The 27,096-nt window shown below is 42.7% G+C and overlaps 1 protein-coding gene and 1 long non-coding RNA gene across 2 annotated transcripts; one reads left to right on the plus strand and one right to left on the minus strand.

The window, feature by feature from the left end:
- Positions 1 to 3,026: 3,026 nt before the first annotated feature.
- On the minus strand, positions 3,027 to 5,805 carry BTG1 (BTG anti-proliferation factor 1). The gene is made up of 2 exons (XM_047867144.1): positions 5,354 to 5,805; positions 3,027 to 4,342 (listed from the first exon to the last, which is right to left on the minus strand). The coding sequence occupies exons 1-2, from the start codon at positions 5,499 to 5,501 to the stop codon at positions 3,975 to 3,977; spliced, it is 516 nt and encodes a 171-aa protein (XP_047723100.1). The 5' UTR covers positions 5,502 to 5,805; the 3' UTR covers positions 3,027 to 3,974.
- Positions 5,806 to 5,916: 111 nt separating this feature from the next.
- LOC125170468 (uncharacterized) lies at positions 5,917 to 26,394 on the plus strand. Its single transcript, XR_007154041.1, has 3 exons — positions 5,917 to 6,265; positions 6,611 to 6,782; positions 26,282 to 26,394. It is a non-coding gene; the product is annotated as an uncharacterized LOC125170468 (long non-coding RNA).
- Positions 26,395 to 27,096: the final 702 nt, after the last annotated feature.

The following is a 27,096-nucleotide window of genomic DNA, read 5'->3' on the forward strand; positions in this document are numbered from 1 at the left end:
AACCTCACTACCATTTCGACCTGCATGTTCACAAAGTGAGCGCAGACTCGGTCCCAGATTCGTGAATTACAGAATCCCTACAGTCCTGCTTCCCAAACTCTCTGCCAAAAGATGGCTGCACAGACCTCTCGATATTCATCAACATCAAAACGATAAACAGCATGCAAAGGTTCCTATGAAAGTCAGAAGTTGAACTCCAAAATGTTCCTTTTAAGATTATTTAACTACGAGAGGACAGAAAACACTCACAGAATCGAAAATCCTCAACTGGAAATGAAATTGGCAGCCTTATCATTTTCTATCGTTTGACACTCTGAACAATATCAAAAGAAACTGGTTAGCTAAGTTAAAACTGTAGTCAAAAAAAGTGGCGTCAATTATATTCCATAAATTGTTGAGGAAATGGTGGCAATCCTATTAATACAACCTAAGGCTTACTTGTTTAGGAGCACCTTAAAACTACAAAGTTTAACATCTTGTTTAACAATGTTTCTTCACTTTAGGCTATTCTCAGAAAAAAAAGCAAAAAAACATATATATATATATATATATATATATATATATATATAAATATAAATAGCCAGAAACTATAAATCACATATAAATTCCTCTGGCCTTTTTGCAGTAATATAAATGACTTCAGGACTCATTTAAGCAGCTTAGTTTGCTTAGTAGTACAAACTATTTCACTACAAGTTTTTCACCCTGTTATGTTCCAAACATAAAAAATACTGTTATATTTCAGCAGTAGCCACATACGCAGACTGAGAGGAAATTAAACTCTCTGCAGTTCCTGTACTTTCAGACAAATAAGAAATACGTTGTTTCAGACAATCCAAAATAAAACTATTGATAACTTCTCCCCATAGCTTATCAATAGCATCTCATCACATTAGCTGAAATAGGGGTGCAAAGGAGAGAGGTATGATTTTCAATATACAATACACTTTTAATCTTTAGTTCTTAAAGACCATAATAGGAAGACTGCTTCAACATGAAGGCCAATTCCACAATCTGTAACACCCATACAAAACAAAAACTACTTGCGATTTGTGAAGAACGGTGACTTAGGGAAATCATTTATGCAACAGTACCAGAAAGCGATTTTCTAGTGGACTTTCCCGTCTACTACTAATACAAGAAATATTGTAACTCAAGGCTATGGACATGTGATTCCCATCCCAGACTGACGGGGAGAAAACAGCCACATTATCCTGCACAAACCAGGGTAATCCTTGCTTCAGCACTATAGAGCAAGATAGTACTTACATTTGGAGAAGAGGAAATAAATTTAAAACTACCTGTTAAAATTCAGAAAAGTGGCATCCGTAACGATACTGCTAATAATCATGAACTCTTGGTGCCAACGGCAGCTAAGGATTTTTGAAAGCAGTCCTCCTTTCTTAAAATGACTTAAGGAAGTATCTTCTCACTCAGTGTAAAAGCCTTCTAAATTCTATCAGTATTAAATTTCTTACAAGTACACAGATACAATGACTGCACGTGCAGGTTGGTACACTCCTGCATGTGCATAGAGCAGCACACAAACGTTTTCATCCAAACAGCTAGGCAAAAACAGTCCCCAGAAGCAATGAATGAGAAATCAATAAGCTCCAGTACTGGAGAACGTAAGGGTTAAAGTCCCGGGAAACAGCAGGATGCCAGGTCTCAGTGATATTTGCAAGCCTTTTTAAAGAGGAACTTAACAGCTCCTTCAGTGCCAGACATCACCTACATTCTAAAGTGAAATGTTTTTAAGTTCTCTTCCTACCGAATTTCTTTGAAAGTACCGAGAAGTCTGATGTCACCGTCTCCAAAAATGATTTTCCAGTTGAGAATCGGTTCTATGACCGAAGTTTCAGGTTAGAATATACTCCTAAACTCTCCGGACACTCTGCCTTAGGCTCCAATGGCTTAGTATGCAAAACCTTACCAAGCACCTGGCTTCAAAGGAGTTACCAGAGATGCAGTTGGCAAACAATGCTAATCAGAACTGGGGTGAGACCTGTGGAAGACGACACTACCGGTTGTATCCTTGTACATTCAAATTTGAAAGCCTGGGAGGCTTCTCAAAGAACACGCTGGAAAATAAAACCATAACTGGTAAGGGTATTCCGCGTGCCGTGGTTCTAATGCGAATGACGGGTGAAGTACACAGACACTGTTTGTATTCTGAACACCTGCGTATTCGGCTGTGGATTTACTTCTGTGTATCCCCAAATTTGGGACTACTGATTTCAAGTAACCTCTACTGCGGGGTATTTCCAGTGTGATCATGTTTATTACATGCGTATCTCAAAAGCCACTGTAAGTTAACGGTGTACCGAAAAACTCAACCTTCTCCACTTTCCAAATCCCGTTCAACCAAAGAACTACCAACAAGTTTTTATCACATGGGGTAGTGGAGTAATGTACACTCTGGCAAGGTTTCGTTTAGGTTCTGAGAATTTATCTGCAACAGAAGTCTGAAAATAAGGGATCAAAAACTCACATTTCAACTTTTGAGAATAAAAATTGATAAACGTACCTGTTGTTGAATTCCAGCTTAAGTGATTTTTATGTAAATCTTGCAGCTGATGAAAAGCAAAACACCACCATCTCTGCAGTGATTAGCCTGTTCTTTAAGACTATGGGTCACCTACCCCAGGATTTTCTAATTGAACATGGATTCCATGGGGCAAAATTATTGTTTTTCAAAGGTGGGCCAGAACGGAACATTTATATCTTCACTTCGACAGGGAAGCAATGAGATATAATCCTCTGAGTATCATTTTTGGTAGATGTTACCTTTGTCTCTTATCCTCATTTCGTGAGATTAGCCTGGTAATGTGTCCATGTTTTGACTTTGGAGATTTAAAAAAAAAAGTTACCCTGTGTTTCCTCTAACACCTAGACATGTACACTCCCATCAAATGTTTTTCAGCGTGACCAGTGTGCAACTGACATTCACATAGCTTATAGAACCTAAGTCTTCTGAGAAACATATTTCTTTGAGCTGAACCTCTATAATCATGACAAGAGATTGATTAAAATGCCAAGATAAGAAACAATTTATTATAGAGAGAAGAAAAATTTCTCATCCAAAATATAGAAATCTGTACAACTTTGCCACAATCAATATACATGAACTGTACAAATTTACACCAGTTCATAATTTACCAAATAAAAGATGACTAACAAAGTTCACAAAATAGATGGTGGTTTGTGGAAAAGACTTTTACCCAATTAAGTACAAGGAAAGTTACAAACCAGACCTCCACTTTCTAAAAATAAGAAGTTTACTCAGTCTTAGAAAACTACAAGCTAGCAAATGTACAGAGAGCTGGCTGGTGCTAACACCACAGTTGAGACAGTGTCTTTTTAAGGGTCTTTTTAAAGCCTGTTGCCACGGCAGATTCTGGTCACTTGCTACTCTCAAGGCCAAAAACACAATACAAGGTCTGACCATTTCCCCAGGTCATGCTTACTAGGTTTGTCTTATGTACATTTATACAAATTTAAGTGCTAGGTAAAAGTCTTGTCAAAATTTCCAGTACTACCATGTTTCAAATGTTGAGCTTTCCTAGTCAGCTGCCAAAAAAGTTAACCATTTTCAAGTGTAATAGTGCAAATTTCCTCCGCAAGGTCTACTGCAGAGAAAGGTTCTTTGAAATACAGATTTGCCTTAAAGGGATTGATGGAAAAAATTTAGGTTTAACATCTGGGAGAAACTGAAACCACCCTAGGACTTCACTCCCTAGCAAATAAAGTGATCATTTACTTGGACTCACAGGCTATTAAATCATTGAAAGGTACTGTCCAAACTATGGCACTGTCACTTTAAAAAAAATTTTTTTTTACCACTCTATCTTGTGCCAGATCTTCACAGCTGTGACATGGTTTAAATTCCATAATCCATCCCCAAGAGGAGCCCACCCAAAGCAAAAATCAAATTTATCCATCCATTATAAGATGATCCATCCATAGACTATATCTTAACCTGATACAGTCATCATATTGTAGTTTTTGGAAGGGCTTGTTCTGCCCAAGAGAAGTTCCTCCTTACAGCTGATTCTGCTGTCTACCATTTGCACGCTGCTGCTGTTTTGAGTGCTACCTCCTGCTGGTGAGGCTTCGTACAGCACACAGATGGAGCCATCCTCTCCAATTCTGTAGGACACTTCGTAGGGGTCAACCCAGAGAGTGAGTTCACTTGGGAGAAGCCTGAACAGCTCCTGACTGCTCAGTCCAATCCGCTGTGCCGCCTGTCCAATCAGAGGATCCATTTTATGGTTGATGCGAATACAACGGTAACCTGATCCCTTGCACGGCTTTTCTGGGAACCAGTGATGTTTATAATGTTCTATAGGGGGAAAGAGAGAGAGAGAGAGAGACAGAGAGAGAGAGAGAGAGAGAGAGAGAGAGAGAGAGAAACAATGCTTAGATCGTTACTCTAAGATCCCGCTATGGCTTCCTCCTTCCGCAGGCTCCTTTGAAAAGTGAAAAATTTAAACTATCAACTTTCAAAAACGCCCAGCACCGCACCGCGGCTGTGCGTGCTTGGGGCTGGGGAAAAGAGCGGGCAGGGTTTTAGAAACAACACAGTAGTAGGGGACAAAACAATCTCCAGGAACCAACCGGTTGAGCCGCCAAAACAGGAATCCGGCGCGCGGCCTCGGCTGGCCGGGCAGCCGGATGGCACCGGCGGCCAGGCGGGAACCTGTTTACTTTCTCCACCCCACCCCAGCCGCACACAATGGGGTTTATGGCTTTGGAGGAGAAGCGCCACCGGGCTGTTAACCCCGAAGGGAAGAAAAACAAGCAACCCTAACTAAACCAAGCTCTGGGCAGGGCTGCAACTGAACCGGTGACAAATCCGATGATTAATGGTCAGGGGTAGGAGGCGCGGGGCGACGGCACGTCCGTCCCGGGCTGGCCTCGGGGCAGCGGCGCGGTCTCCCAGCCCCGGGCCCGGCCGCCGAGCCCACAACGGTTGGAGGGGGTTGGGGGAGGGGGCGTCGAACTAACCCCAGCCCCGCAGCTCCTTTGTCCCCAAATCCGCGGACGGTCCGAGGACCGCAGCTCCCGCCTCAGTGGCTGTAGTCTCTTTGTTGTGAGCCTGTTCCCTTCTCCCCTCGGTGGGGCAGCCGTGGGGGGAGGGGGAGCCCTCGGCCCAGCCCCCAAACCTTCGCCAGGACCCGCCGTTAGCGGCCGCCAGGCGCGCCTGCCCCGCTCCCGCGGCGGGACCCGAGCGCGGCCGGCCCGGGGCAGTGCCGCGGATTCCGCGGCCCCGACGGCTCGGCCCGCCTCCCGCCCCGGGTGTGCGGTCCGCGTCCGCCCTGCGCCCCTCGCCCTCCCGCCGCGGCCGGCTCACCTGCCAGCAGCTCCTGCAGGCTCTGGCTGAAGGTCTGCAGCTGTCGCTCGCTCGTGAGCCCCTTGGTGCGGAGGAACTTGGAGATGAAGGACACGGCGGCGGCGATCTCGCCTATCATGGTGGCGGCCCGGGTGTAGAAGGGATGCATGGGGGCGGCGGGCGGGGGCGGCCCGGGGCGGCCGGGGCTCGGCGGCGCGGCCCCGACGACGGAGCGGCCACCCCGGGCTCCCTCGCAGGTCAGAGGGCTGAGAGGAAGAGAGGGCGGGAGGGGCGGACAGCTACTTTTTTTCTCCTTTATAGTAAAAAAGTTATTTTCACGACAGGAGGCGGCAGGCGAGAGGAAGAGACGAGCGACGGCGGCCTGGTCACATCGCTCGGACTTCCCCAGCCGCCTCCGCGTCCAGCTCCGCAGCCTCCGAAGCTCCTAACAGTTGCATTTCCAGCTCGGAGCGGCGAAGAGATGCAGGAGCCGTGCAGTAGCTTTTATAGCACGGCGGAAAGGAAGTGGCGTACCTGGAGCATGACGGCCGACTTCAGCCAATCCGGAGATCGCACCATTGTGACGCAGCAGATTCGGAGCCGGAGGGGGCGGGAAAAGGGGGCTAGGGGGTGGATGCGGAGACGGGGAAGAGAGGGAGGAGCTGACGTAATCCGCTTGTAAACAAATAAACTCCGGAGCGGCGGCCCGGGACCGGCGGGCTGTGGCCAAGGGACTGAGCCGAGCGAGGGTGCGCGTGTGAAAGCTCCGCCCCCAGCCCTAGCTCCTCCTTCCCGGTTCAGCTACTCCGGGCCCAGCGCCAGCGCATCCTCTGCGAGAGTGAGCTGCCTGGGCTCGCTCGCGGGGAGTCTCAGTGCTGGGCAGATAAAAGCCTTCTTGGCGTCCGCGCGCGCAGATCCGGCTGCAAGTCCGAGGTGCCTGTCCCCTCGCGCGCTGGGTGTTTCAGTCTCGTCCCCGCTCCTAAGAGGCTGGTTCCCCAAGCGGGAGGTTCTTGCCGAGCAGCGGGGTTCGCGTGCCGGTGCTGAAAGTGTGCGGGGGCGTGCAGCGGGGATACGGAGAAAGTGGAACGAAAGGGCTACTATTGAAGGTCTTTCTGCAGCTCTAGGGAGTCGGGGGGCCGGGGGGTCTCCTAGTAGACGTGCTGCCTACGTCAGGGAACCGTTTCAGCTTCACCCTCGGGAGGAGCGGGGGTGTCTTTGTAAAAGTTTAATTGCAAAATAAATAGAAGGTTAGTAAGCCTTTTGTGTTTGCCGTTTCAGTAATTTCAGGAGTCAAAGGAGAGAGGAGTGGAGACCTTACTGAATCCAGCGTCGTGCTGATAGGAAAGCCTGTTACTGACGATAATGTAGTAACGCGGATCCCGTAAAGTTAAGGCTGTACTGGAAACACACATTTGTGTAATGCATTTACACCGTTTATACCTTAACCAAGGTGTAAGCTCTGGTCCAAATAGGTCTCGGGCCCTTGCTCTTTATAAAAACACAAGAAGATAAAGATTAAATTTGAAGCTTGGGGAAGTATTAGGCTTAGACATTTGAGTTTACTGGAAACCCTACTTGCAAAACTAGAGAAAAAGATTTGTGCTAAGGCTTGAGCCTGCTAAAACGATTAAGCCTAAGAGAGGGTTAACTCTAACTCCAGTAAGGAGGAGAGGGAGAAAAAAAAAAAAAGATGGTGAGTCGGACAGATGGAGAAAGCAAACAAGAGGCAGAAGTTGAACTCTACCAGATGGAAATAAATATCCTGAGTTTAGTTGGTCATCAGTATTGCAAAACACACCACTTTGAGGTGTGTGTGTGTGTGTGTGTGTGTGTTTTAAGTACTAGCCAAAGGGTATAGAAATGTAGCAAAAGTAGAACTTGTATAAAGCTGAAGGAGAAAACGTTTTATTGTTTAAATGAAACATGTAAAACTGGGTTTGGAAAAACTGCTAGGTTAGTTTTAAATTCATACACAATAATTAGGTAGTTAAACAGCTAAATACTTTAAAGATAGTATTGTTAAAAGCATTAACTTTTGTGAACATCTTTTCTTTGGATAAATGCATCAAAAATAATGGCAAATAAGGTACATCTGTTCCATTCTAGGACTTTTTAGATAGAACTTTGTTTAAAAATAAACGTCACGGTAATTCTCTGAGGACATGAAACCTCTTACTACTCAAAAGGAAATAGGAAAACTGAAGTAAATTCTTTTTTTTTTTTAATGTTTATTTATTATTGAGACAGAGCATGAACGGGGGAGGGTCAGAGAGAGAGGGAGACACAGAATCCAAAATACGTTCTGAGCTGTCAGCACAGAGCCCGGCGAGGGGCTTGAACTCAGGGACCATGAGATCATGACCTGAGCCGAAGTCTGACGCTTAACCGACTGAGCCACCCAGATGCCCCTGAGGTAGATGCTTAAAATCACCATAGCCCTAGCACAAGATCTTCTGATAGCCCTCCTAACCCCACCCGCCCTTAATCATCTGCGATGTTCATTTTCCTCACTTTATCAGTCATTCCAGCATTAGATGAGAAATCAAATGAAGCCTGGTCTCCAACTTGGGCTCCTGATAATCTGAGCTTCGGTTGACTCCTCTGCAAAACAAGTAGTGAAGTTAACAAAATGCTAGGATTTGAACTCAGACTTGTCTCTCAAGTCCTTGTTCTTTCCACTTTTACTGCCTTCCCAGACAGTGGCTGGACTCCTGAAAACTTTTTAAAGTCAGTTAGGTAGGGTTACCAGAAAGTTAAACTCACCCCCACACTTTTTTAATTGTATGTGTATGTTTCCATACACATACAATAAAAGCACATACACATAAAAGCACAGATTGTCAGGTCTTTGGAAAGAGTGCTTAGGAGTTCAGAAAGTACTTTCTATAGAGGTAACTATTGGACAACAAACTAGAATTTCAAAGGGCTGGGGATTTATATTCCCATCCCTCAGCTTAACTGTTACTAGAACAGTTTGCTCTGGACTTACCAAAAAGAGAAAAAGAAAAAAAAGAAACATTGACATAGGGCAGGGGAACTCCTTTGTCTGTTTCATAGACTAGTAAAAATTAAGGATGCACACAATGTTGAAAATCTTTTATTTTGCCAAAGATTTTTTTTAATCCCATTGCCATCTGCTGTCATGATCGTTTTGGGAAACGGATGGTATCTTAACATCCCCAGAGTGGGAAAGGTATCCATATTAGAATAAAGCAGGGTCTTTTTAATTGAATAAATTTAAAGTCACTCAATGCCACTTTTTGCATGTCATGGCCCTACATTTGGGAACTCATCTAAACTGTTAATCTATGAAGAGGATGACACTAAATTAAGCTATTATGCTATTCATTTTATATGCCAGTCCCATGGCCTGAGATACCTTCTCCAATTCCCCTTCCCCCCCAAAAAGCTGATTTTTTTGCTCATCCTCCAAGAAGCCCTCCGTGACCCTCTGCACTTGCGTAAACATCTGCAGTATTCTGCTTTCCATTCCCCTGGCTCTGACACTTATCGAACATACTAGATTTACTATGTGCACTGGTCTCTTTTTCTTTCTAGACTGTAAATTCTTTGAGGGCAAGCATCTTACGTAACTCACTATTGTACCCTCAATGCCTAACACCCAATGCATAGTATATGTTCTTGAATGATGTTAAATAGACATATCAAAATTTAAATGAGGCAAATCAGAACCATTACTTGCGACTTTCCTGGTGCAAAATAATATACAGAGAATTTTTGCAGCTAAAAAATTGGACAGTGAATATTTGAGGAGACAAGATAAATAAAGTCTGTGGCACTTTTTTCCTGGTTGCCGTGTTAGATTATTGCATAAATTGCTTTTATAAATAAACATTGTTTTAGGGTAGACAAATGGAGACCAAAGTAACTTAGATATGTTGCTCAGGAATATTGTGGTATTGTCCACATTGCCCCCATTTAAGGTTTTTTGCTTTGTTTCCCCTTATGCTGTGTAGACATGTTTTAGTATGTTTACATCAGGTTAGCCATTGTGTCATTTGCTTATGTGCCACTCTCTCATAGTGCCATTGTATCCCGAAGTTTCTCACGTGTCCTTCCAATGCTCCAGTCTCTCAATTTATTTATGAAATCCAGGATTCCTGGATTATTGCTGGGAAAGTCCCAGAATTTTTTCAATGGCTGTATTGCAGTTCGAAAGTTTGTCTGGAAGGCCTTTGCCCACCTCCCCCTTGTATATAGTAATGTCACCTAGCAAAGGTCTTGTTATCCATCTGGACCTTCCCTCCCCTGAAGGCACCTTTAGACCCAGACTTCCAGGCTGAGTTGGAGATGGCTTCCTTGTTGCCTGTCAGCTGGCTGCGTTCACTAAAGTTGTGCTTATGGTGAACTTACTTCCAGTTAGAGTGCTACGTGTCAGTGCTGCTTGCTTTAGAAAACTCAGCTTAACCCAAAAGTTCAGGGTACAGTAGAAGAGTTCTCTACAGTGTTAACAGCAATAGAGACAAGGCACTTATTTTCGCATGTGTTTGGATTCAGAAAGAGAAAAGGAAGCCCCCAAAGTGAAGAATCTCTGCTAAACCAGTTAAGTGGGCCCATAATTAGTTGTCTTTGGAAGGAAGAAAAGGAGGGGTCTGAACTTGGAGTCTTTTCAAGACTGAAACCAACACAAGGAAGATAAATAGTAGCGAAAAAACTGGTGGCTGGGGATGCATAGGATGTTCAGAGGTGGGATATTTTTGACAGGGAAGTGATAGGACCAGATTTATTTTTTGGAAAGCCCCGAGGATGATGGATTGGAAAACGGTAATGTTGAAGTGACCTCTCTATTTTTGTCTCCAATTGTTACTTAAATCTTTAAATAATTTAGCTTGCACGTGGGCTTATCTCTTCAACAGAGACCTATGTCTTTTATTTATTCTTGTTTTGGTGACCTGCAGGAAGGAGACCACTTTTAGCAGCCTCCCCACCTGGCGACCTGCCTTGCTTTGCTGAGGTTTGAGTCCCAGGGCCACACTAAGGCATTTGTACTAAGGTGTGGATCTACTGGGGTTCCGAAAACAGAAGAGAACTAGAAATCCAAGGGTGACACATACAGATTTGGGACTAACCTGTTTCTTCTTGTTAAAGCAATTCAGATCATAGAGAATCGGGAAAAAAAAAAGGGATTAAAGTGTTGCTTACCAGCAGCAATAGCGATGGTCATATATCACTGTGCAACTCACACTGTGAGCTTCCCAAATAATTCCCAAGAATAATTCCCAAATAATTCTCCAAGAAACACCACTAGGTCTGTATAATTAACAGTGAAACATATGAGGTTTCAGTCCTAAAGAAAATAAATAATTTACCCAGGGTCTTGCAACCAGATTTGAACTCTCAAGTCATAAACTCCAAAACTTGGAAACATGCTCCTGATACTACCTTTTTTTTTTAAGTTTATTTATTTTGGGGGATGGGAGGGAAAGAGGGTGTAGAGAGAGAATCCCGAGTAGGCTCTGAGCTGTTAGTGTGGAGCCCAACGTGGGGCTTGATCCCACGAACCCTGAGACTATGACCTGAGCCGAAATCAAGAGTTGGACACTCAGCCTACTGAGCCACCCAAGCGCCCCGATACTACCTTTTCTAAAAGGGACTGTGAGAAATCAAACCCTATAAAGTTAGAAGACCATTTAGAGATGAGTAGAGACAGTAGAAAGGAAAAGAAAAAAAAGAAAAAAGAAAAAACTTGAGACAGCTAAGGAGACCTCTCATGGCTGACATAACCCAGGAAAACACAGCGACATTCATTAAAGGGCTCACTGAAAAATGAATCAAAGGACATATTAAAACATTAATCTGCCAAATAAAATAATTTCGCTGGAATGAAAAGTATCCCTAGGGGCCGATAAGAGAAAGCAGCAAAAATGCCTTCTGTGTTAAACTGTTGAAGCTCCTCACTTCTGCTTTGGCCTAAACTGGCAGGAGGAATCAGGGAGGGGTCAACCCCACAGTCCCCCTTCCCCAGCAACTGAGGGGAGCCCGGGCATCAGGTGGAAGAGGAAGAAGGGCGGCTAGAAGGATAAGGTTGTGTGTTTATCTCAGCAGTGCTTTGGAACTTGATCACTTGCCCTGGAGGAACTCTCCTTGAACCTCTCTAGCTAAGTACCAGGGCCACTTCTCAAAGCCAGGCCTCCGTCCCTGACCTTGTCTCTTTCCTTTTAGCAGAACCCTAGGATTCCATTTACTTTGCTCTTTGTAAAGTTACCACCATATACTGTCTCCGCCAGTGTTCAGGCTTATGGGATGTTTCTCTGCATCTCCCCAGCTGCCAAAGACCTAGTTCAGTTTTAAAGCTTAACAGTAGTTCCGGGAAAGCGACAGATGATAAGAATCAAGTATGGAAAATTGTGAACTTTAAAGAGTCATTACAAAGTTCTTAACAAGTTGTGATCCCAGCTTCTAGTATGTTTTAACTTTCTGAATAGGGAACAATGGATCTCTCCTTCCCTTCAGACAAATTAGACAGCAGACTGGGACTTTTCAGCGATTTTCACCCCAGCATCACCCCCGGAAATGGACAGAAATGCAAACTTTTGGCTCTAGATGCACTAAATCAGAAACTCTAGGAGTGCCCAGGCAGCTCAGTCAGTTGAACATCTGACTCTTGATTTTGGCTCAGGTCATGGGATCAAACCCGCTGAAAGCTCAGCTGCTGCTTGGGATTCTCCCTCTCTCTCTGTCCCTCCGTCGCTCACTCTCTCTCAAACATAAACTTAAAAAAAAAAGAAAGAAAGAAACTCCAGGGGTTAGGCCAGGCCACCTAGACACATCTGAAACACTAATGTTTCAGGAAAACTGCTTTTAAAACATAGTGGCAAAATTCTGTAACTTAAAACCAATGAAATTTTTATCTGGGAATGTATTATCTCAAGTTAGAAATCTTGTCTTTTAAAAGAAAAAAGCTATCATACTGATTTAATATATAAAAGTGGCCTTGAAGTATGAAGTAAGTTTTAAGTGTGTTGTTATTTGCTTCCCTCAAGTTCTATAGTCTGGGGAAAGTGCTTTTTTCCCAGCTTCTGAGACATTAGGCAAGCTAGAGCAGATAATGATGTCCATGTTACTCTCAAGAGAGAAGATAATACTCAGGAAGCTTGGTAGAATAATCATCTAGCCAAATGTTGGCATAGTCCATGGTTTTATTTTCATTTCTAAGACAAGCAGCCAATTGACCTTTTCAAGGGACTTGAATTCAAAATCTCAAAGTAGATTAGCGTTTACAGCCACTGAGTGATGTCATATCATTTATTTAACACAATAGTGAACTAAAATAAAGGAACATTCAAATGGCGAAAGGAAGTGCAATAAACAAGTAAATATGGAGGTCCTAAATATAGATGCTCAACACGATTGTGAAAACTATCATGGATTTGGATATACTTCAGCTTGAATTAAAGGATCAAAATCCCATTGGAAAATAGAACTTAGAATGTACTCATTTATGGTGTATAGCAAGTTAGACTGATCCAAATTCCTAAAAAGACTATTCTAGCCAAGAAGAAGTTTGCTGCGGCGGATGGTGGGGGGGGGGGGGGGGTGGGTGGTGGGTGGGTAGGGTGGGGAAAGGTTAAGATTTACATGTCAAATTGCATTGATTTTCCAAAGCAGATAGTATAGGTAAGAGGCTTCTCATTATCTTGTGTTTGTATCTTGTTTTGTAAATATTTGTTTTCCCTAAATGAAGTGGAAGCAATATTCAGCTTAGATAATATTTATCATTTGATTTAGTTGAATTAATTGAACGTGAAAGCAAAGGATCCTTTATTGGCATTAATGCATGGGTTGAAAACATTCCCTATCTGCGGAGTTTGTAGTAGAGGCCTCTCCTTTAAATCTTTTCACCCAGCACAATGTAGGAAAACATGTCCGTCTTCTGGAAACCAATTTGAGTTTTGACTGTGATGCTGACCTTCAAACTCAAGGAATGATCAACGTGTCGTTTTTCATGTCTGACCTCCCTGGTTACCACATGAGTCGATTTCAAGCTCTAAAACACTAGTGAGAGACCCAGCATCAATGCACTCCAGGAATGGTTCTTTTCATGGCTTTCTGCCTTGTAGAAGCAAGCTGCCTGTACAATATTTAGGGGGTAGGGACCATGAGTCAAGAGCACTTGTATCTTTATGCAAAAAAAAAAAAAAAAAATAAGTCGACTGGATTGAGAGAAAAAACTCCTTCCTGAAGACATTCGCTTCAGAGAAGTCCTGGGAGAGGCAGAAATTTCAGGTTAGAAAGAGGGTAATAAGAGCACTGTAGGTACATAGTCCAACTGAGGACAAAAATCTGCCCGATAATTTAGCCCAGAGGATTTAGCTAAACAGTTAAACTCTCAACAGAAGCTTTATTTAGGATCATTCTAACAAACATGATCAGCAGACAAGTCTTTTTTTAAAGAAAGTTCTCTTTCATCTCACTAAAAAGAAGGAACACATTAAAACCAAAACAGGAACTACTTTGGCAATATACGTGCAAAAAAAAAAAAAATAAGCACCCAATGAGGCTCTTTTTAAATTAGCCAGAGTGCACACAGAGACGTCTTTGAAAAGGAAACTTCTGGGGTGGTGGTGGGGGCGGGGGGGGGGGGAGCAGGACACATTTTTCTTGATTTCATAAACACTCATTGTTTAACCATCTGAAGAAAGTGCAAACTTATGATTAAGTTCCCCCCGACTCCTAAACAGATCAGCTCTTTTAAGTCACCTCCTGCCCCCTGTCCCCCACTCTACTTAGGCAGGAGAAGTGACCTGAAAATCAGCCTGTCAGAGAAGCAGGGGTCCTCATTTTCAGACTGTGTGCATGTTAGGCTGCAGCCCACACTTACAGCACAGGAAGCCAAGTTTTGCCCAGGTGCCCCTGCACTGTATTAATATGCTGTTTGAATTTCAAGAGCAGTGGATAACCTACTCCAGTTTATTTTGCTGCCTTAAAAAAAAAAAAATGACTTTAAGAACATGGCTCCTCCCCAGCCCCTCTTCTCCAGCCCAAACTAGTCACATAATTTCCATCAGGACACTTAGAACCTCCTAAGTCCCAATGTAGTTTCCACCCTTACCAATTGCTAAGATACGGCTGAAGAGGTGTTGTTTATGTAGTTTTCTAAATTTACTCCAATGAGGAACATTACATTATGAGTCTTCAATGGGATCAAGATATAATTATGCAAAGTCGAGACAACTTGACATGAAGCAAATATTTAACAGATTTTTAAAAATAATAAATAAAAGGCTTAATAAGCCATGTACAGAAAGTAGGAAGAATTTTTACCAGGAATCTGGGTTTGGAGAACATTCCTGTAAATGAGCAATACATTTACTTTTGAGCTTCTTGGCATCCAGGAAAAAGAGAAGCAAAGTGCATTGCTTTTGGTAACTTTATTTTATTTTTGAGAGAAAGAGATGGAGCGCAAGCAGGGGAGGGGAGGAGAGAGGGGGAGACACAGAATCTGAAGTGGGCTCCAGGCTCTGAGATGTCAGCACAGAGCCCAACGCAGGGCTCGAACTTGTGAACCATGAGATCAAGACCTGAGCTGAAGTTGGAAACTTAACCAACTGAACCACCCAGGGGAACCAACTTTTGCTAACTTTAAAAAAAAAAAAAAAGGATACCATCAAAGGAAAAAAAAAGTTTATTGGTGTTAAACGCTGATAAACTTATCAATTTATAATATAGAATAGGTTTACATAATTTTATAAAATATTCAAGGAAACATGTTTTGGACAGTGCACTCTTTTTTTTTTTTTTTTAATGTTTATTTTTGAGTGAGGGCATGAGTGGGGTTGGGGCAGAGAGAGAGGAGGACAGAGGATCCAAAGCGGGCTCTGCGCTGACAGCAGAGAGCCCAATGCAGGGCTTGAACTCATGAACTGAGAGATCTCACCTGAACTGAAGTCAGACACTCAACCAACTGAACCACCAAGGCACCTCTAGGGTAGTGCATTCTTCATCTGACTCTCCCAATGGGAGCTAAGAACAAGTTCACTGCTAAATGTCTGCTGCATGTGTTCTATCGTGTTCATAAACCCATTCCACAAATTTGATTGACTAATGAGGTAATGGCTAAGCATCGGAGGTACCTCCACAAACAAAAAAGACCTGTTTCACACTTTACTGAATCTGGTAGAAAGACTGAAATTAAGAAGTAGTGAAAATAAGTTCCTATTTGCCACTCGGAAGATCACTGTGAAAGAAAAATACAGGACCTAGGAAAGTGAACCTAATTGATGGGACAATCAAAGAAGCCTTTCCTTCAGCAAGGGCTTTAGTCAGAAGTCTAAGGAGGAGTAGGAATTAGGCTGGGTGGCATCTGAGGGTGTTAGACTTGCTCTGTAGACTAAGGGAAGTGAATTTACAAAGGAGACAGAGAGGTGTGCTCAAAGCAGAACCCTGTGGTCTTAGTTGGAAGAATGTAAGTAGAGAGACCAAAGCTAAGGCGGGAAGGGTATGTAAGGTCAGAGCCTGAGGCGTCTTTTAACTTGCCTTTAAAAACATTAATCTTATCCAAAGAATAAGGGAGGTGTCGTGCAGGAGTTTGAAGCAAAGCAGTGACAGACAGATTTGCATATTAAGAGTTACACTCATTAAGCACAGGGCAATGGGTATGCTAGTATTATGATGAAAATTAGAAAGTGAAGATCTATTTTTCTGAGGTTCTGTCTGTTATTTCCTTTGTGGGAGAGCTATAAAAGTATCTGTAACCAAGGCCACATCTCTTAAGATGCTTCTTTAGATCTGGTCAAATGTTCAATACTCTACTTGAAGCCACAGAAATCTAGATCAGTGATAATAGGCAATTTTTTTATAAAGAGCTTGATAGTATATATTTTTGACTTTGTGAACTAGAAGACGTTTGTCCCAATTTCTTATCTCTGCACAGAAGCAACCATAGACAATATGGGCATGGCTGTGTTCCAATAAAACTTTATTTACAAAGCAGGAGGTAATGGACTTGGGTCTTGACAATCCTATGCTATCTCTGACCTAGATCAAGAAGCATTTAAGAGCTGATCATGATAGAAGAGTTCAGAGGCTATGGTAACCCTCTAAGCAAACAAACCTTTAATGGCATAACTGTGCTCTCTTGGGGGATTTAAAACTATGTTGTGATAGGACTATATAGCAGGGACAAAATGCACCTTCTGAGCTGAAAGAAATGACCTGTGAACAAAATTATCATCTGTGTAGATTGTGAAGAATATGAGCCCCTTAGAGGCAAGGATTTATGTCTGTTTTGTGCAGTTATTTTGTTCTGTTTTTTAAACCCCCAGCTGAGTCCTTGGGTTTTGTCTATAGAATATGCTAACAGATGTAACTCACAAAATGAACATTCAGGTAATGTCTCTTCAGCAATAAAACTCTTCAAAAGTCATGATTACTGGGAAACGTTTATTCCCAGTGTTGTCAAAAAACAAAATTCAACCGAGTAGATCTAATTGGCTTTATTAGGCGATTCATGAACCAGAGGCAAGTAGGGAGAGGCTCCTAGGAGTTGTGTACAATGGAAGGTTTCTGTAGAAGGAGGGTGGGGCAAGAAGTTATTAGCAAAAGAAAAGATTGTTTCCAGCAAAGTCACATTCCCTTAGGGGGAAAGGCGGGGGTCTTATTAGGTGGGTTACCTCATCTTCCTATGGTGGGAGGAAGGATGGAGAGGGCCCATGTGACCTCATTGGTGCTGCTTAGAAATTTCCCGATTGATAGGTCAAGACTACATGTCTCGAGGAAGGTGGCATTGCCACTAGGTTAAGTATTAAGCCCCAGTTTGATGACTTGACCTAAGTGACTCTATGTCGCTGTCGCTTTCTTTTCAACAGTATAAAGAAAAATTTCACCCAAACACACTAAATACATATAAGAAATTGTGTCAGTACGATAATTTTGGACCCAAGCCACTCACCAGTTCACTCAGCAGAGTTTTGGCGTCAAAGTACCAAAGGTAGCAAATGTAAGTTGGATGCCCTGCTCCAATGAACCCAGACACTCTCGCTTTGCCTGTAGACACCAAGCAAGAGTTGGAAACCTACCATCTTCATTTCTTACAAGCCTTTGGTCTGTTGTGTGCATATGCTGCCTCCAAATAGTTTGCATTGTTTGTGTTCTGCTTCTATTTTTGCTCTAGAGATAAGTTTTCAAGCTTATTTTAAGCAAAATTTGACCTCCCTACTAATGAGCTCGCCCAAAGGTTAAAAAAATCTGTGAAGATGTAAATAACGCAGGACGAATAATGACCTTCCCCATATCAAACTCCCACACTCCTGACTTGTACACATATCACCCACTATTGTTGTCAAAAACACGCCTCAGTGCGTCAGACGCAAAATATAACGTGAAGACAGGCAAAGTTTGGGATAAAGAGGAACCATAGCTTTAATGCTTTGCTGGGCAAAGGAGGCTGAAGCAGGCTCTGGCCTTCAGAAAGGGTAATCCAAGCCCCTGCCCCCCATCCCACCATCCCCCAGGGAGCCGGTGCAGGGGGGGGGGGGGGGCGGTTTAAAGGGAAATACAGGACCTACCTGGTTTTGACAGGAATTGTAGATTAGTCATTCTCACGTTGATCCTGGGTTCCCCAAACAAAAGGCTAAGGAGGGAGGGGGGAGGTTTTCAGCAGGGAGCAAAATGGTTATTTTATTTATTTTTTTATCTTTTTTTAAAATATAATTTATTGTCAAGTTGGCTAATATACAGTGTACACAGCGTGCTCTTGGTTTTGCGGGTAGATTCCGGCGACAACCCCTGGATCTTGATCTTAAAACTAGATCATGGTGTGTCTTACTTTTATAATCTGGGCTCGATAACTATTTCTTGAAAACTAGGTGATCATTAACTCGTAGCAACAATATTTTTCTTGTTGCTAAAAAGACGCGAAACTATTTGTTGCTTGAGAAGTATCATGGTGGTACCCACGGCATAAAACACCTTCTCTTCTAGATAGCAAAAGATGCCGACCTTTTGTTTTATGGCGAGAGCACGTAAGGAAGGCTAAATCTGCATCAGACATTTGAATAGATGCTTCAGAGGAGTATGGAGGGTGAGGAATGTTTTTAATGACATCCAAGATTAGAATTTGCTCGGAGAAAGTCCGTAACTCCCCAGTATTGTGACTATTTTGCTTACCAGTCTATCCACAGCACTCGACCCTGTGTTTGGTAAATTGTGGCATCGATACATATTTGAGGAATAAATGAACCCTGATTGAGGTGCTGCCGCAGCGGAAGCTCTGAGGGAAGATAAAAACAACTTGAATCAGTATCAAAATCATATGGCTTGGCTAAGTGGTACCTGCCTATGGAATCAAAGATGGATGAGCGATCAATAAATATTGCAGTAGTCTTCAGTTCTTTTTAACTATACCCACCATAGATTAAAAAGTATCAAAAGGGTCAGCAGCAGGGGGGCCTGGGTGGCTCAGTCAGTTGAGCATCTGACTCTTGATACTGGCTCACGTGATCTCCCAGTGGTGAGATAGAGCCCCGAGTCAGGCTCTGCGATGACAACGTGGAGCCTAATTGGGATTCTCTCTCTCCCTCTCTCTCTGCCCCACCTTCTCTCTTTCTCTCTCTCAGTAACTAAATACACATTTTTTTTTTTTTTAAACAGGGTCAGCAGGAGAATAATGGTACTTTCCCTGCTCCTTTTCCGTGCAGAATATTAAGTGGAGAAGCCAGACCCACAATGCATTAGGAAGAAAGCTAGCTCAGAATGTGGAGCATCTGTGGAGCAGACTGATTGAAGGTGGCACAGGAGAAAGTTACCCTTTTTGAAGACGGAGGTGGATACTGGGACTCTGTCCTAGAAGAATCGAGAGGGCAGTCAGTCACAGAGCTTTGTGGAGGTTTGACTATTCAGAGCAGGACTTGGAGAGGTAGGGCAGCTGAAGATTTTACCCTGGGGACTTCAGCTGGGAGCAGTTAATTAGTTGGTTATGCCTTAATGCAGCCGGTTGGTCAATTCTTAAGATAGCATGCTATTGTGTCTTCTGAAAGAATGAGCTAGAGCCACAGACCGCTGGTTTAGAGTTCCTTCCCAGAATTTTAAGCAAAGAAAGCAAACTGAAGGAGAATAAGGTAAATAAGTAAAATAAATTTATTTGCGTGTGCATATGTGTGTGTACATATATACAAACACATCTCGAAGAATTATATGTGCATAGGAAAAAGTCCAAGGTGAACATCAGATGTGTACTCCTCTGAGGTTATGTTTGGAAGGGTTGGCATTTACTTATTTTTCTATATCCTGAACACTGGCTTTCTAGCTAAAAGTTAGACTGCCGCATCATATACAAAACCAAATCCACTTGGACTATATTGAAATCAAAACCAGTAGAAGAAAAGTTAGGAAACATGTAGATCCACAAGATTGGGATGGGTAGAAAAACTTCCTTAAGTAAGTCAGGAAAATAAGCATCCATAAAGGAAATGATTAATATATCGGTTAATTATACGATCATATAGCTACGTTGTTTCTATATAAGAAGCACCATAAACAAAGCTGATACAAATGAGGGGTAAAAAAAAAAAAATCAGTGACCTGTGACAAATAGAGATTAATATTAAATACAGTAAATAAAAATTAAAATGCAAAAGGTTAAATTACTATCTTCACACAAAACTCCTACAAGTTGGAAAATGAGCAAATAAGAGAAAAATAGGAAAAATATAGGAATGGGCAATTTGACAATAAAGGAAGGTAGATAACAATAACAGAAGTTATGCAGTCCTATTAGTAGTCAGGAAAATGCAAAATAAAACAATATGCCATTTGTTACCTAGCAGATTGATGAATATTAAAAAATTAATGATGTCCAATGCCCAGAAGTTTATAGGGAAATGCCATTTCTGACACTTTGTTTATGGGAATACAATGAGCTACAATCTTTTTGGAAGGAACTGGTCAAATGGATTCATTAAAAATATGCTTAGACTTTGACATCCCACTTTTGACACTCGCTTACAGAGTCCATGTAATACAGAAGGCAACATACTGAGAAGTTCTCACTTCTTATAAATGTCATTCTCTTGAGTTCACCATCAGAGGTGAATGTAGAATTATTGTAGAGAACACTGCTAAGTCAGGATGAGTTTAAAGCAGAACTGCTCACCTATACCCTTAAGAGATGGAGGCAAGTAAGCCGGTCTGCCTACTAGATACTTAGGGGTTATACATAGCATCCCAATTCCTTTTTTTTTTTTTTTTAAGTTTATTCATTTTGAAAGAGACAGCGTGAGTGGGGGAGGGGCAGAGAGAGAAGGAAAGAGAGAGGCTTCCAAGCAGACTCCATGCTGTCAGCACAGAGCCCGACTCAGGGCTCAAACTCATGAAGCCAGGAGATCATGACCCGAGCTGAAACCAAGAGTCAGATGCTTAACTGACTGAACCACCAGGCGCTATTCTGGGAAATCCTTCAAATACTCCCTCAGGGATCTCACTTTCATCCAAGGATCCAGGAGCCACCATGACTAGGCGCCTAAGCTTGGCCAATGGGTTCGTTTACTGGGATTTTTGGACCTGGAAACACTGGAAATCAAGGCGGTTTCTCCCCTATAGTCATATGTGTTGCAAGTAAGATCTTGAAACCACTGGCAGTCATTTTCTCTTACACTGTGAAGAACACTATTCTAGAGAAAGAGAAAACACAAAGAGAAACAGAAGTGAAAGCCATAGGGAACATTCTGGGGACATTTAAGTTCCTGAATTGAGTTGTTCCCGGGTGTTCTCTCTGCTGCGTTCTGGCCCTTCTTATGACTTGGTCATTCACCTCCCCCTTCGATTCTGTGAGAGACCCCAAGAGCCTTCCAGTAGTTCTTTGTTTTTTGTGTGGTTGTTTGTTTGTTTTGTTTTGTTTTTGCTTAAGCCATTGTAACTTGTTATTATCCCTTATAACTGATAGCATCCTAACTAACAGAGACTTCTTGTTAAATAGTTAACTTCTTGGTAAGAATATGAAATGTTCTGCCCCACCTGTGGACCACAGGCCAATAGTCATAAAGTATAGAGTGGAGGTAGATATTTGTCCTTGTCACTTCACTTGAGCTCCGACATCACCTCTGGAACATGCCAATTTCCCATTCCCACAGCCCTGCCCTAAAGCTCACGTCCACTTTGCTCAATTCTATGTAACTTCTTTAAGACTGGCTTTTTCGGGAAAGGGGGAGAAGAGAAAAAGGAGGGTTTCTAGGGTTTCCAACAGAGCATCGAGGATGCAGAGCTAGCATATGGCAGAGACCAAATGAGCACGTACCTGACTCCGTCAGTCCAGTATCGTACTGCTGAACGTCATGACGCACTGTACTGGTCGGAACTATTATAGCTATCTATCCAAACAGTTTTTAAGCTTAGCTGCACATTTTAAAATTTGTATTCATAATGGATTGTTTGAAGGCAAAAGTGCAAGAAACTCTGACTTGGAAATATATCCTCATAAGAAACGCAGATTTGACTGTGTGAAAATTTAAAACTTCCAGCCACCAAAAGCCAAAAGGAAAAACAGAAAAAAACTGACAACTAGGCAAAGCTATTTTTTTTTTAATTTTTTAATGTTTATTTTTGAGAGAAAGAGAGAGGGGGACGAACAGAGAGGGGGAGACACAGAATCCGAAGCAGGCTCCAGGCTCTGAGCTGTCAGCACAGAGCCCGATGCGGGGCTCGAACTCCCCAAATGTGAGATCGTGACCCGTGTGGAAGTGGGATGCTTAATCAACTGAGCCACCCAGGCACCCCTAGGCAAAACAATTTTTAAAGTTTAACAGAGTTGATACCCTTAAGGGATTGGGCTAGACAGAATAAACAAAGAGCTGGCATTGTCTGAGTTTTTCATTCACCTAAAAGAGCCAGTGTTCAGGGGAACATATCCCACATTAACATTACGTAGACAAAGGGACGAGAATAGGTGACTATAGATGATCACATCTGAAAAGATTCCTTTCAGGGTCTATGCTGTGCCCAGAGAGACCACCTAGGGAGTTATTGTACCCCAATTGATAAACAATGTGGAAAAAGCACTTTAACACACACAATATACGTGAGGTGAGAGCCCTCACCTTTGGTCCGGGTGAGCAGCTTCTGGGCCTCTCTGGTCTGGCAATTCCCCAGAGGCTGGAGGGCTAGCTGCATTTCTCCTCAGAAGGGTAATTTCATCCACGCTCTTCCGAAACGGCCTGGATGAAGATTTTCAACTTGCGCCTTTAGGGTTCCCTGGAAGGCCTGGCAAGAGGACGGGATTTGAAGCCCGGGAAGGAAGGCGGTGGAGTTACCTCTGGGGCAGACACTATTCTCTGAGGTGCTATGTCCTCTTCCCCAGCGTTAAAAGTGAACTATTAAAAGGAGATTCAAATAAGCTAAAAGTTTAATTAACAATGCAATGAGATCATCAGAACCGGCAGATATAATCAAAACAGTGCAGAACGACCCCCAGCCCGGCCTGAATCAGGAAACACCGAAGGCGATGTGATGTGCGCGGAGTTGTAACCTATGTGACCTGCAGGCGATGTGACATGCAGGCGGGGGCTTGTCTTCACCCGGGTTGTAAAGCAAGGTCCTGAGGCCTCAAGGCTCAGGCCTGAGAGTGCTCCCTTGGGCTACCCTGTAGGCTCCGCACTCTGATTTCCTGACGGGCCTGAATAGGCTCACATACTGTTTGCAAGTTCTCTGCATTCTCCCTTGACCCCCTAGGGAGTCTCAGGCGGATTTCAGAAACACTTTTTTGTTTCTGTGAAAAGTGGAGTTTGTGAACCAATGGCACAAGCGGCTGTCCTATTTTAGATTCTGCTCTTGGGGAATAATCATCTGGTCTCCATCCAAATCTCCGTCCGTCCAAGTTCCAGGTTTATAAATGATTTCTTTATAGTGTTAAAACATACACTGAGATATAGTAAACATTTTAAGAGTTTGTTGGAACAAAAACCGATTCACATAGGGCAGTTCCAGGCCTGAAATGGTTAGGATCACTCCACCATCAGAAGCCTGGAGGTAGACTTTTTTTTTTTTTTTGCGGGAGGTGGGGAGGCAGATATATTTAATTTTTTTTTAATTTTATTTACTTATTTTTAAATTTATATTCAAGTTAGTTAGCATATAGTTAGTGCAATAATGATTTCAGGAGTAGGTTCTAGTGCTTCATCCCCCATGGATAACACCCAGTGTTCAACCCAACAAGTGTCTTCCTTAATGCCCCTTACCCATTCAGCGCATCCCCCCTCCCACAACCCTTCCAGCAACCCTCAGTTTGTTCTCTGTATTTGAGTCTTTTATGCTTTGTCCCCTTCCTTGTTTTATGTTATTTTTACTCCCCTTCCCTTATGTTCATCTGCTTTGTCTCTTAAAGTCCTCATATGAGTGAAGTCATATATTTGTATTTCTCTAATTTCACTTAGCATAATACCCTCTAGTTCCATCCACGTAGTTGCAAATGGCAAGACTTCATTCCTTTTGATTGCTGAGTAATATTCCATTGTGTATATATACCACATCTTCTTTAACCATTCATCCGTCGATGGACATTTGGGCTCTTTCCATCCGTTGGCCATTGTTGATAGTGTTGCTATGAACATTGGGGTGCATGTGCCCCTTCTAAATAGCATACCTGTATCCTTTGGATAAATCCTTAGTAGTGCAATTAATGGGTCATAGGTAGTTCTATTTTTAATTTTTTGAGGAACCTCCATCCTGCTGGGGCTAGGCTTTTAAAGAAAAGAGGCAGAAACAAAACAAAGAAATTATTATTTTTTTAAAATTTTTTTTAACGTTTATTTATTTTTGAGACAGAGAGAGACAGAGCATGAACGGGGGAGGGGCAGAGAGAGAGGGAGACACAGAATCGGAAACAGGCTCCAGGCTCTGAGCCATCAGCCCAGAGCCTGACGCGGGGCTCGAACTCTCGGACCGCGAGATCGTGACCTGGCTGAAGTCGGACGCTTAACCGACTGAGCCACCCAGGCGCCCAACAAAGAAATTATTAAATTGACTATAGCTTCAGTCATTGCGTTATTTGGGAAAGACCTAGTTGGCTATGATTGGTTGTTCTTAGATTTTGATTTCTTAACCTCGAAGCATTTACAGGTTTTGTTTTGGGTTTGCTTGCACAGGCTGCTGAAGTATTGGAACCACCTCAGTCTGATGGCCTCCTTGTGTAATTAGTTTGGCAATGAACACTGGAGGTTGGTGTCACGGAAGTTTCAGCGTCTATTACCTGTCTCAGAGGTGGCCATACTGACTGGAAGTATCATAGCTTTTTCTGTGGATAACTTCTCTTTAGAATTTTATAGAAAACCAGTTTGCTTCGGTGGGAGGTAATCTCATTAAAGTCACGATCGAGAATAAATGGTGTCCCAGGAGACAGCTATCTTTGAAAGTAGGCTCTGACATTTTGCTAACCTGTAAGCACATTTTAAAGCAGCTGCACATATAAACTCCTTTAGAAATTGCTGATTTGGGGTATTAGTGATAACATAATTCAATTCAGTTAGGTTGAGGTTAAAAGAGGATTATCAGTTGGCAGGATAGTATACCTACAAAAGTGTTGCATCAAATAAATTACACATTTGGTGTTTCCCAATCTCATGATACTCTGATATCTGTTGAGCTCAGAACAGCCAACTCTCAGTCAGAGAGGAGCTAATCTGAAATCCGTTTCACTAGGCTTCATACATTCTAGATCCTACCACACTATGAGCAGGGGGAACGATGGGAGTGACATTCAGACCAGTTGTTCACCTTTGGTTTTCTTCTTTGCTTTTTAGAGAAGGTCAAAACTTAGGTGTAAGTTACTTGTAGGCTTCAGTCTTTCTTGCCTTGTTACCACAGATGCTAGAGAATATGTGCTTGATAATTACCAACACGATCCTCATTTAGTGCCGTCACAGAAACAAAAGACACACTCAGACCCAGGACAGGTGACAGACAGCCAAGGCCCACAAGATTTGTTTTCTCGAGGAAAAAAAAAAAAAAAAAACCAAAAATTCAAATCAGTGAGAGAGGGGGAACCAAACAAACATGCTCCAGATGTGACTCGTATTGTGTGAGGTTAGCAGTGGCTGGAGTGTCCCATTCAGCGAACAGGGTCAATGTCAGAGGGGAGCAAATAAGTGTTGCCTGGCAGGCAGTGGTTTCCTATGGAGCCTTTAGCATGTCTCCGTGACTGGGTTTATAAAATCAAGAAGATGCTGTCTAAATCTGTGGATGTCACTCAATTTGAGGGCCAACATTTTGGAGAGAGGGGCTGGGATAATGGTAGGGTTGCAAGATAAAAATCAGGATGTCCAGTTAAATCAGAATTAGATGAACAACGATACATTTCTCAGTATAAGTATGTTCCAAATGTTACATGCTAAAAGATCACTTGCTGTTTTTCTGAAATTCAGACTTCACTGTTTTTATTGCTAAATCTGGCAACCCTGGACAGGTGAGTTATTGAGGAAAAGAGTGTAAACAGTGGGAGAAAGGTATGAAATTCAGAGTGGTGAGCGTCTTTTTTTAGAACTCAAAATCACCCCATAAAGCTGAAGAAATATTTGGACTGTAGCATAATGAAGTTGGGTGAGAGAAGCATGTTAAGACCGAAAAGATGGGAAAACAATGAGAATCCTAGTAGTGAGCTCCAAAAGGGCAGTCTTCTCTTTAACCATCAGGGCACTCTCCGTCTGCAATCTCTCACTTTGAGTAGATTAGCATTAACTGATTTTTGAATGAATGAACCCTCCCCTTAACGCTATTCCCTTTTCCAATGCCTTTACAAGGTTCTTAAAAACTATTGGCTTCCTTCTGTAAGGAATTCATGACACTTACCTATTTCTTAGGGAAAAGAGCAGGGAATCCGTGTAGTGAGAAAGTACCTACGCTTGGGTGGGTCGCCCAGTGCACAGGAGCGCAGGGGCGCAACTTGCCTCCTTGAGATAAATCTACTCCCATGATATCTTTCCAAACACGCTGAATTTTTCCTAGAAAGGAGAAAGGATTCAACCAACAAGTTAATCAGAAGAGATCCGACTCGAAAGAAGAAAATCAGACAGCAGCCATTGAAGGGCAGGGCTCCTAGAACCTTCTCAGCGGGGTTGCGGGCCTTAAGAGGTAAACTTTGGGACTGCCCTATGGTTATTTTTGTCATCTCCCTGCTACTGTTTCCCCCGTAATGTTTCTCACGGTGATTGACACACAAGCCCTTAAAATAAGAAGGATCAGTGGGTCTGTCTGCAGAATGACAGCATGGAAGAAGACATTCAGAAGCTAGCCTGATTTGGAAGGGGAGAAGTATAATGGCCACTCCAGCTGCTACCCCATTCCAACACAAGAAAGGGTATGTCTGAGTCGAAAGACAGTAAAAGAATGAGCCGATCTTAGGGAATGGAGATGTGACTCTAAAATCCACTGAAAACATTTGTAAATTGTATCTATGCATTTTTTTTTGGTGGAAAGGTCCATATCTTTGATCACGTATTTTTTAAAATATTTATTTATTTATTTATTTATTTATTTATTTGAGACCGAGAGAGAGAGAGAGAGAGAGAGAGAGAGAGAGAGAATGAGCAGGGAAGGGGCAGAGAGGGAAGGAGAGAGAGAATCCCAAGCAGACTCTGTGCTGTCAGCTCAGGGCCCCATGTGGGGCTTCATCTCAAGACGCTGAGATCATGACCTGAGCTGAAATCCAGAATCAGATGCTTAAATGACTGACCCTCCCAGGCACCTCTGATGATATTTTAAAGATGTCTTAAAGATGCCTATGACTGAAGGTTGGATAGGTGAAACTGGGCTTTGAGGAA

This window comes from Prionailurus viverrinus, chromosome B4, assembly GCF_022837055.1.
Source record: "Prionailurus viverrinus isolate Anna chromosome B4, UM_Priviv_1.0, whole genome shotgun sequence".
NCBI classification, from domain to species: domain Eukaryota; kingdom Metazoa; phylum Chordata; class Mammalia; order Carnivora; family Felidae; genus Prionailurus; species Prionailurus viverrinus.